At 41.7% G+C, this 15,567-nt stretch overlaps 1 protein-coding gene across 1 annotated transcript in view; it reads right to left on the reverse strand.

Annotated features, from left to right (window-relative positions):
• XDH (xanthine dehydrogenase) overlaps positions 1-15,567 on the reverse strand; it is a 48,654-nt gene that overhangs the window by 3,038 nt on the left and 30,049 nt on the right. The window contains exons 20-34 of the mRNA XM_032103258.1: positions 15,190-15,309; positions 13,557-13,653; positions 12,412-12,536; positions 11,560-11,693; positions 10,028-10,115; positions 9,308-9,394; positions 7,686-7,877; positions 7,064-7,209; positions 6,386-6,467; positions 5,727-5,822; positions 4,894-5,022; positions 3,808-3,882; positions 2,906-2,958; positions 1,687-1,801; positions 968-1,033 (exon numbers count right to left, since the gene is read on the reverse strand). Coding sequence (XP_031959149.1) covers positions 968-1,033; positions 1,687-1,801; positions 2,906-2,958; positions 3,808-3,882; positions 4,894-5,022; positions 5,727-5,822; positions 6,386-6,467; positions 7,064-7,209; positions 7,686-7,877; positions 9,308-9,394; positions 10,028-10,115; positions 11,560-11,693; positions 12,412-12,536; positions 13,557-13,653; positions 15,190-15,309 — 1,605 coding nt within the window. The remainder of the gene's footprint in view (positions 1-967; positions 1,034-1,686; positions 1,802-2,905; positions 2,959-3,807; positions 3,883-4,893; positions 5,023-5,726; positions 5,823-6,385; positions 6,468-7,063; positions 7,210-7,685; positions 7,878-9,307; positions 9,395-10,027; positions 10,116-11,559; positions 11,694-12,411; positions 12,537-13,556; positions 13,654-15,189; positions 15,310-15,567) is intronic.

Genomic DNA, 15,567 nt, shown 5'->3' on the forward strand with positions numbered 1-15,567 from the left:
TGCACAAAGCAGCTCTGCTCTCTGTGCCCACTGAGATATTTGACAGCCAGAGCAGTCTAAAGATTTGGCACAAGCATTCATTGACCCATCTCTGTGTACTAGTGTTCCTGCACTCAGGCCACATCCTTTCTCTTTTATGCCCCCAGATCCTCTGCAGCAATTCATGGAAGGACACAGGAATTTAAGACCACTTTGACAGGCTCCATTTAGCCCATCTCTCAACTCCCAAACCTAAAGTGACAAGCTGCAAAGACAGAAAATCTCTTTCTCCCCTTGGACACTACCAAAAAAAAAAATCTCTTTCAGAAAAACTGTCACTTTCAAGGAGCTTTCATTTTAGCTGTAGCAGAGCTCTGCAACTCATGCTCTCCTGTCATCCCAAATCCTGCAGCAGTTTCATTAGAGTTACACCGTATCAACATCTAGAGTTAGCCAGGGAGCTAAGATGGCTAGATAAGCATATGTCTAACAATTCATCTCTTGGTCTGTCAAACAACCCTGTGTTTTTTACCTTTATCTGCTAAGAGATATTGTGATTATTACTGCACAAAATTTTGAAGTAATCTTGTGCCTGCCCAAGGACTTCACAAGATAAGTACCTGGTCCAACTTCCTGTTGAGGACTCTACACAGCAGCAGCTGGAGGACAGTCTGCCACACTCCTTAGTCACAGGAGAATTTTCACTAAATTAAATAAACTTAATATTGACAGATAGAAGTATAAATATCAGGTGTGGGATTTAGCCTGAAAGACATCACTGGAGTGGTAACTGGACAATATCCTGTAGTCTTAATATCCAAGCCAAAAAACCCCAAACCCTAACAGAATATTCCCCTATGTAATTCTGCGCCAAGTTTAAAAGGTGGTGTTTGCAAAGGCGCAGCCTGGAGAGGGATAATAAATAGAAAAACCAGAGAGCAGTGTGATTGCTTTAACATGATGGAAATAGCAACACTTTTTCACTTACCTGTCCTATATCTATGGCTGGGTTCAGACTGGTACCAACATCCATAACAATGTCTGTGCGAATGTTCTAAAACACAGGAATAAAGGGTAAAGCAACACAGGTCACTGAAACTGGTACACCGTGGTCTCATGTGAGGAGGAGTATCCAAACACTATCCCATGCTTGGACAGTGTTCTATAATCTTATCTCAGATGAACTCCTCATACTGACTTTTAATCTGAGTTCACCCCAAAAGTAAATCAGAGGAACTCACTGCAGTTTTCCCTAGAGGTTCAATGGGCCCAGTTAATATTAATTCCAAGATGCTGGTCTGTACCTGAGCATAACCAGCTAGGTCGATTCTGATGATAATTTTTTCTTTTTTTTTTTTTTTTTTTCTTTCCTTTCTTTCCAGAAGCCTTCAGTGTTATTTTAATGATTAACTCAATTCCAGGATGTTTCTGTACTTTTGTGCCAACACAATGCTGTTATCTCTTACTCAAGCAAATCCAGTAACTTTTGCAATCATTCATTAAGCCCCAAATCCCCACAGGGTTTATTGTTTTATTACGCTTTATGGATTGCTGCACCGTGGAACAGAGGAGTTAAGACGTTTGCTGAAGGTCACACCAGACCAATGACAGAGCCAGGAATGAGCTGACACCCAGTATTTGTTCTAACTCCCCATGGATGTTCCCTTCACCAAAACACAGAGAGCTGTTTCACTGTTGACCCCTCACCTTGTGGTCACCTGTCAGGCAATCTATCTCAACCTCAGAGCAAGCAACGCCATAACTGAAGTAGGAGAATGGTTTCCCTTCGTTCTTTTCGAAGTTGTAGCCAAGGTCAGGAATCCTTGATACAAAAAGAAACAAAACCACACATTTCATTACGTGAAAAAATCAAATACAGCTACATTGCAACTTATCAAAATTCTCCTTCACTTTTGTTTTATTCCTTCTGTCAAGCCCATGCAGAAAGGAAAACTGTAAACAACTATAAATAGAAATTTGCTAAATCTGCTCTGTATTCCAAAACTTGATTGAGACTATCAAACTGCTTTAGCCGTGTTTATCTTCCCATGAATCTCAGGGCTTGTGATGACTGTTATAAACTCATTCTCACCAACCTAGTAGCAAATCCATTGCTTTTAGAGTGCAGTTGAGCATTTCTTTAGGGCCATTAAATTTCAGAACATAGTCAAGCTGAAGCAAAATCTCTGTTAAGCTAAGAATTGATTTTAAGCACAGTTCATGGCAAACTTTGTACCTGGCTACTTATACTTTATCTGAAGGTTTATTAAAAAACTGACAAGTCACTTGGTTAAGAGAAAAAATACATTTCAGACATGCAAAAGAAATGAACTCATAGTGTATTTTAGTTCTAAATAGGTTCTTCTCAACACTGTGTTTATTTATTTATTTATGTCAACCCCTCTGCCTTAAAGAAGATGGATCTCTGCTTTCCTCCAGCAGTAAAGCTGATTATGAGAAGTGCCTCATTTCAGAGCTACACAGGGCCCAGCAAGAGTCTGAAGTGGGAGAACAAATCTGGAAACACTGGTATCTGCTCATGCCATAAGAGACAGGATTTTCCTCAAGGACAACCCCTCTTATACTGCATGGTGGTTCTAGTACAAAACTAGGTCACAAGGCTGACACAGAGCAGAGCCCCAGGCAAAGCTCTGATTTCATTTATGCCTCTTCAGACCAAGGTCAGCTGGAATGAAGTTAGATCTACTCCAGGTTTTCTTGTCCTCAGAGCTGTGCTCCAACAGGAATCGATTCTCACCAGCCAGGAGACTGTTAACCTCAGCTTACCACTTGTAGGTAGGAGAGGGAATGCAGCTTTAATTTAGAGCAGTGACAGGGGGCTGGGGGCTGTAAATCCTCCCAGAATTTCCCTGGATGCAATCCATGCAATCAAGTCAGTGCCTCTGCAGTGTGAATTTTCACTCACCTATAAAACCCCGTGGCTGACAGGCTGACACAGCTCTCGTAGGCGGTTTTAATCTGGCAAAGTGAACAAGAGTTCGAAAACAGTGATTGTACAACCAGACCCTTCAGCATAACTGCACAAAAACATTTTCAGGAAGCCTCAAGTAGAAAATGTCCAGTGACAGACAGCTGTCACACTACCCAGCTCCAGCACTGCCAAACAGCATGATTGCAGCTACTCCCCCAAATAGCCCCGTCAGCAGCTACCAAGGGCAGAACTTGAACCATTGGCAGAGGATGAGACCTGCTTTTGTTTGTTCATCTCTCAGCTACAGGTTAGACTTTTAGCCTTAGAGACAAAGGTTAAATTGACAGGTCATCTTGACTTCAGTGAGGGAAATTCTATCCTGACTTCCAAATCAAAGTCAAAACTGATGTTGAAACTTGAAGAGTTTCAAGTCTGATGAAGAGCAGAGCTTGGATCTGAAGAGAGCCTTACAGCCCACCCATCTCTTCTCATTGTGGATACAGAGATATTGCAGGCAAGGAGCACTACAGGGGCTGAATGGCAGCTCAGCAAGAGTTGTCTATGCTATAGAATCCCTTCATTAAAAATCAGGTTTCCTTCTGTCCAAGACTGTAGCCTGACTAGAAAGATACATATAACCACTCAAGACTTTTGTTTGATGAAGTTTGTCCTAGGCAGGCCCCAAAATTTGGGGAAATCTCAGGATTACAGTAATAATGGATGTCTTGGGGATGCCCTCTTGCAAGCTTTAATTACTGGGAAATCCATGCCAGGTGTTGTGTTTCACTGTCTGTGCTCAAACCTGTGCTAGCAAGATGCAGAAGGCCTGGAGGACACATCTGCACACATGGTTAAAACAATCTCTGACAATGTCCACTTGTCTCGTGACAGCTTACCCAGTCTTCCCAGGATCCTTTGGGATTAGCCTGTTTGATAGGCTCAAGTCTTTTTAAGATAGTCTGACAGGCGTTCTAGAAACAAAGAGAGAGAGAAGAAATATTTTAAGATTTGAATAGCCAGCTTATCGTATTAAGAGCCCTGTAAGAGTTTCAAAGAACCTTCTATTTAAATCAATGTTGCCTTTAGGACTTTGGCAAATCATAAAAAGAAACAAAGTTCACTAACAAATGTCCTGCTACATAGGAAGAAATGTTTCCTGAAAAGGATTTTAAAGGAGATAGGCTGTGTTGATAGCAGAAAGAAATCCCAAATTCAGCACAGAACTTTCTGGACCATGACACAAAATGTAAGAAGTCCACTCATTTATACATTAACTTTATCTGTACCAAGTCTGTACAGGACAGCTCAGCATAGCTTACAAGATGATCCTTTAACACTGGAAAAAAAAAAATTTCTTCCCAAAATTCAACTTACTCAGATAAGCCATGCAGAAAATAAAAACAGCCTGATGATTTTACTTTACAGGTTACACTTCCCTTTCTCTTTTAAACTGAGAATGGCCAGTGCTAAGTTGTTCTTCTAGAATGGAAAAGCCACATACCCAGCAAATATATGTATTGGTAACTCCACCATGGCAGACAGCCACGACCATGCCATTGCTACAGCACAACATTTGCTCTGAGCTGATCAACACTTAGAGCTTGTGGAGCACAGCTCTCAAACCATTTGCTATTAACACATGCAGCAAAATACATTTGTTATAGATAAGGCTGCATTAATTACTTAGAAGCTGGCTATTTAAATGGATGCTTTGTTCTGCTCATTTCGAGCAATCCCAAATACTCTATTTTTAGAGCTACCAAAGGACTGAAGGAGAGTTTTGAATAACTCAAAAAAATAAAGTCATTCACAATCTAGTGCCACTGGTAGCTATAACAGGTAAAGAAGTTATGAGGCATCTTTAGACTGGAGCTGCCTTTTGATGGTTGTTTTCCTTAAGCAACAAATAAATACAGGACATCTCTTCATGCTCCAGAGCCCTCTCTTGTGACCCACTCCTTTAAATAACTCAGCTTCCATACATGGACGGCCATTCCATTGATATCCGCGCTGACTGAAGCAGCTGTCGGGGAGGTATTGGGGACAGTGTTTGTGCTGGTCTCACTGATGTAAATTTTGGAGGTGGGGACTCCCAGGGACCTGCTAGCAACCTGTGGAGCAAAGATAAACAATTGGTAAGCAGCACTTTTTATCCATGAGCATTGCCAGTCATTGCTTGCACTGCCAGGACCCACAGTGAAACCTCTACCCTCTCCCACCATGAACTTCATTTTTCCTGCAGGCCGAGTTGTTTGTGGCTGAGAACTAGCCAGAACATTGTTACATTTGCATTTCACAGACTGAATGCCTGTGACCACCTACATTTCTGCCACAATGACATTCACTGCACTATTGTGAGACTAAATTCTTGTCTCAACAATTAAAAGAATCAGAAGATCAATAGCCCTATGAGATTTTCCTTTCATTTTCCTGCTCCCTTAAGCCTTTTTAACTACAAAGGCACTAGCATATGCAGATATCTATGTTTGCAATACCACTAATTTTCGTATAAAATGGATGTAAACTGTACCTTTATAGGGCGAAATGAAATTGCCAGAGAAGATAAACTGTAAGCATAACCTGCATTATCAACGTAATGAGATTTAAGATGATGAAGAATCTAATTCTAATTCTCAATTGTGATAATACTCTGGAAATCTAGCACTGCTGCTGAAACAATGAAGAGGAATTAGTCATGATTTTTTACCCTCTGCATGCACACAGAGGAAGTGTCAAGCTGCCTGAGGCAATACTGTAGGGAGAGTAATTCTCCTGAAAAGATGTCTTATGCAGTTAAGCCCAAACTCATTATTACCTGAATCATTTTGGTGTGAAGTCCTTGACCCATCTCAGTCCCCCCATGTGTAAGTAACACAGAGCCATCTGTATACACATGGACCAGAGCTCCAGCCTACAACAGGGAACATTAATCATCATAAATTAACTAGTGGAGTACTTAGCGGGTTACAGAGAGAATTCATTCAGAACCAGACTAAGATTGTTCTTTGGTGCAACTAAAGCCACTTGTTTACACTTGAGGTGAGTTTGGTTTAGTCCCACCAACTCACTGGAAGTTCCAAAGGCATAACAAACCCCAGTCAGTATTTTCAGCTCAGAAAGCAGGTGAAGTAATCCAATCCTGCCCCTGTGAAACACAGATGCACTCTTCACCTGAAATTGCCAACACTGCTGACAGTCCATCAAATCAGCTCAAACACAGGAGCAGCGTTTCTACTATCGAGAAAGGCAGGGAAATTAACCTAACACAGTACCATGGAAATGTAGCTATGTTATGGTGTCTTTTGGGCAGTATAAACTGGTAACTGTTGTGCTGCTCATTTTGGCTTAAAAAATGCTTGCTCTTAACTAATTTATTACTTCCAGAAGCTCCAGTTTGGTACAAATGGAGGAAGGCCTGGGGGAGGCAGCATAAATGCAGCTTCTCTAGCAAAAAGTCAAATGATATTTACCGACCTGGTTCAGAAATGGGACAGTAAAACTGATGCCAAATTTGGTAGGAATGATGCACATCCCTCTCTTCTTCCAGCGGTTCTGCCTGCAAGGAAAGAACATTATTGGTATACCCAGGTGCCTTTTACCACAAAACAATACTGTGCTTCCCTCTGACTGCGTATCAAATAGAAATTAAATACCTAACTGTGATATAGACAGAGTTAATCACTAATTTGTATTAAGGAATGTCTTTCTTCATGGGTTCCAACAAGAAGAAATTCCAACTGAAGATGCTTTCCCCAAGCATTATAGAAGCAGTTGTCCATACTATTAACTGTTCAGTTGTATACACAAGCCAACTAAAAAAGATTATAAGGCAGGGCAAAGCCTAAACAAATTGCCTTGGTAGTCAGTCATGTGAAAATCCTAGCTGGACTTAAGAGACTCCCTCTTCTTCGCTACATTTCACTTACAAAATCATGCCATGCTAGGTCTGATTCCGGCCTTATTTATGCTACCAGCTCACTGATAGAGTTTTCCTCAGACAGTGAGCATGAAGGGATTTCAAAAAGAGAAATTTTTAGAAGTCACTCTGCAAATAATAAGGTCTGACTTCACAGCACTTGAGTTGCTAAGAGAACTTCAGAAGTTAGTAGGCAGCAGGCGCACCCAGTAACAAGACAGCTCCAGAGCACTCACTTGTTGAATTCTTCTATCAGTTTCTTCCTGGCATGATAGCTGGAGCTGGACAAACATTCATCCCAGCATCTTCGTAGAGTAAACCCCTCCAGCTTTTGGTTAAAATGAGTTGTGTCTCCTTCGTGATAGAGATTGAGCTTCCGCACCTTCCCAAAGAGACATAGAAAGGACAGGCCAAGTTTAATGCTTCGGGCAAGGAGGGATGAGATCTAAAGTGGGCTGGTTCCTAATTTACTTCTTTGCTCTTTCTACAGAGCAAAACAATTAACAAGCATATATCTGTTTATGGGAAAACAGGAACTAAGACATTAAGGCTGGGAGTTTTCAGAGATTGGGACTTACAGCACATTGTCAGTAAGATTAAGGTACCTAGTGCCTTTGGACTTTTTTTTTAATATCTATTCTTAAAGCAGATGTAATAAAATTGAGGCTACCAAGGAATTTAACTAAACAGAAGATAATCCATTCTGGACTGTATCTGTCACACAAGTTTGAGATCCTGCTAGGAGCTCAGCAAAAATGAAGCAGAAGTTCTTATGCTTAAAAATTTTGTATGGCTGATCCAGTTCTCAGAGCTTGTTCAAAGGCAGCACCAGCCTGGAAGGTGTCAGTGGGTCTGTACCTCCTCAGGTGGCAGGCCACACTTCTGAGCAAGATCGCTCATCCAGCACTCAGCAATCATCATTCCCTGGGGCCCTCCAAAGCCACGGAAGGCCGTGTTGGAAGGCAAGTTGGTCTTGCAAACAATGCCCACGCTGCTCACGTTGGGGATGTTGTAGGAGTTATCCAAGTGTAACAGGGCTCTGTCCATAACCTGGTGAAGAGAAGGAATGGAGGTGGACACATTTTACATGAACTGGATGTCAGACTTCTCACCAGTGCCAAAACCAGACTGGAAGCTCTGAAGCTAATTTACAACAATCAGCACTTTCTCTTGCACCCTGCAGGGCTGAAGTCAACACAGCTGGATGAGCACTGAAATGCAGCCAGAACTGCCTCCCACGTGCAGTGGAGTGTCAAGTGGTGTCCTCCTGAAGGAGACACGACAATAAGCACACTTCTCTGCTGACACTTACAGCTCTGGGACAGATTGAGCTTCAAAGTCCTTTTTTGGCCCTGGGTTTACGTTGAGTCAAACAGTTACTAAATGCCATTACCTGTCTGGAAGAAACAGTTTTCTTTTCATTATATTGAGTAATCTGTTACTAGAAAAGAAATCTTGCTGGTATCAAGTGACTCAGCAATGGGCTATGGCAGTAAGGGCAATGATATGAAATAAAGATTTTCAATAACTACATCTGAACTGCAAGATTCGAGATCTTTGTCCACATTGGGAGAGGGCCAGAGTTTCTTTCTGGCTTGTATTTCCAGATTTCCCTTCCAGCAGCAGCACAGAGAGGGTGTTACGCACAACCCAACTTTATTTCAACATGAAGCACTTGCCAGTCCCCTGATTCAAACACAGTCAAAAAGACAATTACATAGATGTCCTTTCAGCCAGGCTCTCAGCTTATGCAAAGACACTTGCCTGCTGTTCTGCTCTGCCCAGCACCAGCCACACTGCCAGCATCAAATGTGGCTCTGGTAGAGAGCTCTTGCAGTTCTTTCCTCTTGAAACTGATCCATTTTTGCAGAAAATTATCAAAGACTCAGTGGACTGGAGAAAGTGAGCTAGAATGAACCTGAGTGACACTAGGCTATTGAGTTGGTCACCCACATGACAGCAAAGGAGAGTTTTTTACTCATCAGTGCAAAACTTCTTGAAGACAAACTCAGGACTCAGGTGCATTTTTTGTCCTCACTGCTTGTGAACACTGTTGGCTTCAGCCAGTCCTTAACAAGCTTGTTGATTTAGGCACTCTGCCCTGATCAGCCTATTGACTGGGATGCTTCTCCTTCCAAGGAACTATCTTTCCCCAGAGCTGGGGATCTATCAGTCATCTTGCATTGTGCAACTACTCTTCCATCACAGCCCTCTGTAATGAAAAGCAAACATTTTTGACACCTTTGCTCAATCTGAGTTATTACAGCATCCATAAAAATTATGTGGCACATGCCAAGGCAGGTCATTTGGCTCAGAGAGCATTTGTAGAAGCTCCAAAACCCCTTCAAAATCTGTTTTCAGTCATGTCAAAGAGCTGCATGTGCAAGCAATGCTGTAGGCAAAAGGTCTCTGAAGTCAGAGCAAAAGGTTGCACAGAAAAACACCTTCTGCTTAATTAGCCATCAGAAAATTTTACTTACGCCATGAGAGAGGTCTACAGAGTTGCCCCCATTGCTGTAGTATGACACCTCCAGACTCTTGATTTTCCCATTCTTCATGAAACCAACCTGTCAAGAGAGTCTCCTCAGTAATCAGTTTTCTACAAAATGTTCTGGTTTGTGCTTCCCTCCAAAAACTGAATGGATCTCACACAGGCAGAGAGGGCTGGCTGTCCCCAGTGCAGCACAGGACAGGCACAGCCAGCATCTGAGGGAGTTCCTCAGTAAAGGGTCCATGCATGTTTCAATCTTGCTCCAGAGAATTCTTCTAAATTAAGTGCTGGCCACTTATCATAGCCACAATTTCCTTAACAGGTTTTTGCTTTCAAAAGCAGCAGCAGTTGGATGGGGAGTGAAGCAGAAAGGAAGATCACAAAGCACATTGCTGTGTAAAGGATGCTTTAAAGGAATGGGGGAGCCTCTAAGAGCAATGGGATTGTCAACAGGAGCAAAGCCTTGGTTGCAAGGAAGGCAGAATTATTTATGCTGAGGTCGCAGGAAAGGAACCCTGCAAGCCAAAATAACTTCTGCAGCACTTTAACAGGAAAAATGCTATAGTCCATCTGACCCGGCCCATTTGCAGTGGGGGAGATCAGCAGTGAAATGACCATAGCAGCAAGTTTTTAACAAAATCTTACTGCTCTCTGATGTCTCAGGGGACAACACTGAGACCAGATGTATTCTTCTCATGTGTGTACATACCTTGTACCTCCCCAGGAAGGGGTGTCTCCCACCACTTATCAGCATGTCCTCATCTCGGTCCAGCATGCACCTCACTGCACGGCCAGTTCTGTTAAAGAGCACAGCTTTTTAGGCAAAGCCTGAAATGCACAACATGGTTCCTGCAGAACAAGACTCTTCTCTTTGTCTTTCCAGAGTGGCAATGGAGAGTTAAGGGTAAACTGCTTGGTTTATATGTCTTCCTCTTAAGAAAATGGCAAGACTGAGTAAAAGAAAATAAACATCTCCAAAGTTGGGACCTGTTTGTGAAAACTCTTGCAAAGAGTATTGTCTTTAAAAAAAAGGATAATTTCTTCTAGAGACAGATGCTAATAACTGAGCAATCATTGTTTTCCAGACTATTTCTCAAGGCACTCTTTTGGCTTTGAAAGAGAGGATGCCATAGGAATTATATAATAATGCAAAGTAAAGTACTAACTAGCCTTCAATTTGACCTTGGTTTTTATTTGCTTATTTATTAACCAAAGAGGAAAACAAGGGGGAGAGTAGGAGTTGCTCTTTTTTTCCTAACAATTTTGCTTTCTGCGTGCCTGTCTTCAGGTTGTACGAGTATCTAGGGAATGTCATAGATGTTATTTTGTAACCTCCAGGATGTCAAACAGTGGTTTGGCTGGCAGAGATAAAGAGAAGAAAAGAATGCAAATGCATTACTGATTAATTAGAGAAAACAGGTTGTTTGCTCAGAACAGAAAAAAAATAAAGTCGATTTAGAAACAGAGCTTCATTTTGGCTGTTCTCTTCCAAAGGTATTGTATAAACTGCTGTTGTGTTGCAAGATCCCTCTAGCACTGCCAGTAAGGGCAGTACTGGGCAGGGCAGGGTTACAGGCAGGGCAGAATTGTCATCTCAGAGGCCATGCTCACCCCAAACCTGCAGAGTTAAACACGAGCCCACAGCAAAACTCCAGAAACCAGAAGCACATTTCCAATCTGCTCTTCACAAATGGTTGCAGCCTAGGTTCTTTCCCTGAGTTTTTAGGGGTTTGAAAAGCATGGGTTCCAAGGCCTGCCACCCTTCCTAGGGAAAAATCCAACGAGGGAGTTTGCAGAAGAGCAGACAAATAATGGAGCAAGACTGGTGTAGCAGAGTTTTGAACAAGGAAAAGATTCTCATACCTCTATTAAACAAAACAATAAACATGGCTGGTGCTGGATCTTGAAATGGTTTGAGATGAAGTGAGGTGGAGAGGCAAATAATTTGAGATACAAGAGTTTTCAGAGAGCACCAAAGGAATAGAGTAAGGAGATTTTCCCCCTTTCCTATTAAAAGCTGACATTCCCACATAAACTTAGCCCCTCTGGGCAGGTTCAATCCCTCCTACCAGCTAAGAACCCTTTGAGAACACCTCCTTTGGGAAATTCAGCTTGCTGTAAGTTGTACAGTAAGAAAACATGGAGAGTATTGAAAGTGCTCCAGTGCAAATGGTGCTCCAGAAAGAGGCAGCCTGGGACAATCTGAAGGAAAAAATCCTTCTTCCCCACACCCAAACTTACTTGAAGGCTGCAACAGCCACTACAGATGTCAAAATAGTACTCCTAGTCTCTTTTCCTCCAAATCCTCCTCCCATTCTTTTCACTCGAACCACAACCCGATTTGAAGGCACTCCCAGAGCATTAGCAGCAAACTCCTAAAGAAAAACAAAACAGCAGAACATGTAGGGAGCTCAGCTGGCGTTAAGAGCTAGATGCCAACACACTGCCTTCCTGAAACCATTGCAGCAGTGCAAATACTGGATTTGATGCAATTGGAGCCAATAAGTCCAGCGTTTGATCTCTGAGGGGAAGGCCAGCATTTGGTCTCTGAGGGGAAAAGGCACAGTTCTGCAGCACACAGGGACAGAATCAGGAAAAGACTGACGCAAGATGAGGTTACCAAGACACAGGTCTCATTTAGCACAGGGTTTGATGTCCATACCACCCTTGCTGCATTGAGAGACCTTTGGACAGTCTTGGTGAGCCAGTAAGCAGGCCAAGGACACCCCATGGTGCCAGTAGCCTATCTCATGGAATGGGAGAGTTGGTGCACAGCCAGTGGTTTCACCCCCTCTCTTTCTGATGTGTCATTCAAGCACCATGTCTCCTGAGCAGCTGGGATGCTCTCCAGAAAGGGCTAAGCCTGTTACTGCTGTTGACAAAGATGTGTTGCCAACAGAAATCTCTCTGAATCTCCTGGAAAGAGATTCAGGACTCCAGCAGGATGGATATGGACTTTACATCCCATACTCAACTCCAAGCCTGTGTGGTTTTTAACTGGAGAATAAAATAAGAGCAACTATAAAACAACCATTCATCTAGTCTGAAACTGAGAAACAATTGCCTTTTAGGCACCAGGTTAATGAGAAGTACCTGTGTCTTCATTGGGTTTTGGGTCGACACAAAGAGTTCCATCTCACCATCTTCTCCCTTTGGCACAGCCAAAGTACAGTGGGTTTCCAGGTAGAAATGCTCCTGACCACCAAGGTACATCTCTCCTAGAAAATTGAAAGAAATGCCCCATAGAAAGGGCATCCCTGGTATTATAAGTGGTATCCCATGACATGTTGTCTTCAATCTACTGCCTTTGTACATGTGTTAGGTGACAACCCTTTGCTTTGCCCAGCACTGGATATCGCTAGCTCTAAAATGGACACTTCTGGTTCAATGTTTAAAAAACAACAAAAAATAAACTCAAAACAAAACAACAAAACACAATAAAAAATTCAGACATGCTTCCTTTCCACTTTCTAGAAATCTTCATTCCAAAACACAAGTGGCTGGCATTTCAAAAATCAGCCTGTACACCATGCCACTGATCCAGCATCCCTTAAGATGCAGTATTTGGTGTCTTTCAAGGCTACACTGGTAACACCACTGAGATAAGGAAAAAAAATAAATCAAGTGTAGTCTGAGTCGACAAAATACAAGGTTATAGACTTTGAAACAGGAGAACAAAAATAGAAACCCAAAAATGCCTTAGGATGATCCAACTGGGAATCAACTCTATCACTGCACATGGCTCTTTCCCAGGACATCTTACCTGTCAGTGCTGAGAGTACAATTTCCAGTCATGGTACACATAATTAAATGTCAGAATCAACCTCTGTTCTTGGTCTTGGCCCTGATCTGTTCATTGTGTCCCATTTTCCTAAGATACAGCCATACACCAGATTAAAGGAAATTGGCTGTCTATAAGATTTAGACCAGACTATGTCTGGATAGGGAAACATTTCAGGGAAAAAAAAAAAAAAAAAAACAAACCACTTTGTAGAATATTTGCTCAAGAAAAATGTGTCCTTTAATTGGAAAAGAGTGTTTTCTGGGGCACAGCTGGGAGCATCCAGGTCTGTTTGAAACAATAAAATTTGTATACTGGCCTGAAACTTTATATGAGATTAATTTATTCCTGCAAGCCTTACTCTCAGTAGTGTATGCATTAAAAGGAGGCTGATAGCTTGACTTCTTTTGTCACAAACTCTCCTATTTTAAAAAGAATTATTAATGCTTATTCTCACCTTCCAAAATGTGATCAGATTCTTCAAATCCTTTCTTCACATCTCCCTTATTAATCCTCTTTATATCCTTAAAGAAGGATTGTTTCTCAATAGCTTCCTGGGAAACAGAATAACACAATGACATTTTTGTGTAAATGGAATGAAATCAAAACTTCCTCTGACTGAAGAAGAAATACCCGAGATGAAAAGCACAAGAACTTAGCAGACACTAACTAAGGGAATAGCCAAGAGACTTGACTAAAAGCAGTACAAAATAACTTTTGGCAACACAGCAATTTCACAACCAACACCATAACTGGACAATCTTAAGGTACTCCTTGTGACTCATTTTACATTGTGGACCCGAAACCTAAAGGCCTGTAGCCACCAGAGCTATAACTTATATTAACTCTTGTCTGTAGCCCATAAGGTGGGAGAAAGGAAAATAAGAAAAATGGGAGAAAAAGACACAAAGAGAAAACGAAATCTCTCAGATAAGAAGCACAGAAGTAGTTCACTTCTGAGCTAGTATACAATCATCTTTCTAAGGGAAGTTTTACAAAGGCATTTTCCTTTTGCCAAAACTGAAGCTTTCCATAATGAAAAAACCCCACAGAACGATCAAACAACAAAAACCAAAAAATCAGCACGTTTTTGGCTCCACTCTCATGTTCCCTGGTTGAACAAGCAGCTAGAAGCCTCAGAAAAGGCAAAGGTCTCACACATTGTTTGTGAATCCACAAATCACACAAACAACCCAAAATCTCTGTCCTCAGATGACAGTACCAATGTCTCTATGAGACAGTGCACAGACTCTTTCTTCTTGCATGAATACAATTCACATTACAAAATACATGGTACAAAATACTGACTATTAAAAACATTTAATTAGAATCCCATGGTTCTAATTTATCCACTAAGAATGGCTTCATAGATTTTTCCTTCTCATTTCTAGATATGAATGCTGTGTAGATATTATTATTTGCTTTTACTGTCCCATAAGGAAATCTTGTCAACAAATTTTCTAATTAGAAAAAATAAAAAAGCATGAAATGATCACACATTGTTGACATTAATTTCTTCAGCTTTGAGAAAAGCCACTTAAAGACTGTGTCCATACAGTCCACAGTGGGGAGTGAACATCTGAAAATTAATTTCATCAGCTTAGAAACTTGACAAGTGGTCTGCAGAAATCTCAGAGGAGCAGTGCAGTGACAGAGCTAGAAAAGACATTTTCACACCTTATTATTGCTTGTTATAAATGAGAGAATGAAGAGGGAATGGATATCAGTGAAGCCAGCAGGGTCATACCAGACAACATTAAAAGCAAGTCTCTGTGGGTAAGAATGTAACTCACAGTAACCTTGTTCTTTAAAACAAATTTCTGCTGAGCACAATATATCTGCCTGAGTTTGGTTTATTTGTTTCAGCTTTAAATAGCACAGAAAAAGTTAATGTACTCTAAATCAGTAGGGCATCAAAGATGTGCCTTCTGTATATTAAAATACAAAATTATTCCTTCTCTCCATACCCTGTTGCACCCACAAACACAATCACAAACACAACATGGGGTTAAGTAACCACATGTGTGAGAACAGAACTAGACATCAGGGGGTCCCAAGCCAACTGCAGATGCAGACCTGAGCCATCTTACCTGAATTGTGACAATAGGTTTAAGTTCTTCATACTTAATCTTCACAGCTTTAGCTGCTCTCCTGGAATGTTCCTGTGTGTCTGCAAGGACTGCACCGATGATGTGACCCACGCAGGTGACCTACAGGCAAGATTAGGACCCACCATCATTTGGGGTGCGTGTATGCAGTAACGAGAAACTCGTGATAATTCTCTTTGTCTATTCCTTTTATGCAGTTTTTCATCTGTTTGTTCAGACCAGTCTATTTAAAATCAGCCCAGGGAAAATAATCACAAGCAAATTTGGACAGCAGCTGAGTGAGTGAGCCTGTCCCAGGGGGCTGCAGCTTAGAGAAGAATCGTGGAGATAACACAGAGGAGAGGGGCACATGGCAAGGGG

This window comes from Corvus moneduloides, chromosome 3 (genome assembly GCF_009650955.1).
Source record: "Corvus moneduloides isolate bCorMon1 chromosome 3, bCorMon1.pri, whole genome shotgun sequence".
Taxonomy (NCBI): Eukaryota; Metazoa; Chordata; class Aves; order Passeriformes; family Corvidae; genus Corvus; species Corvus moneduloides.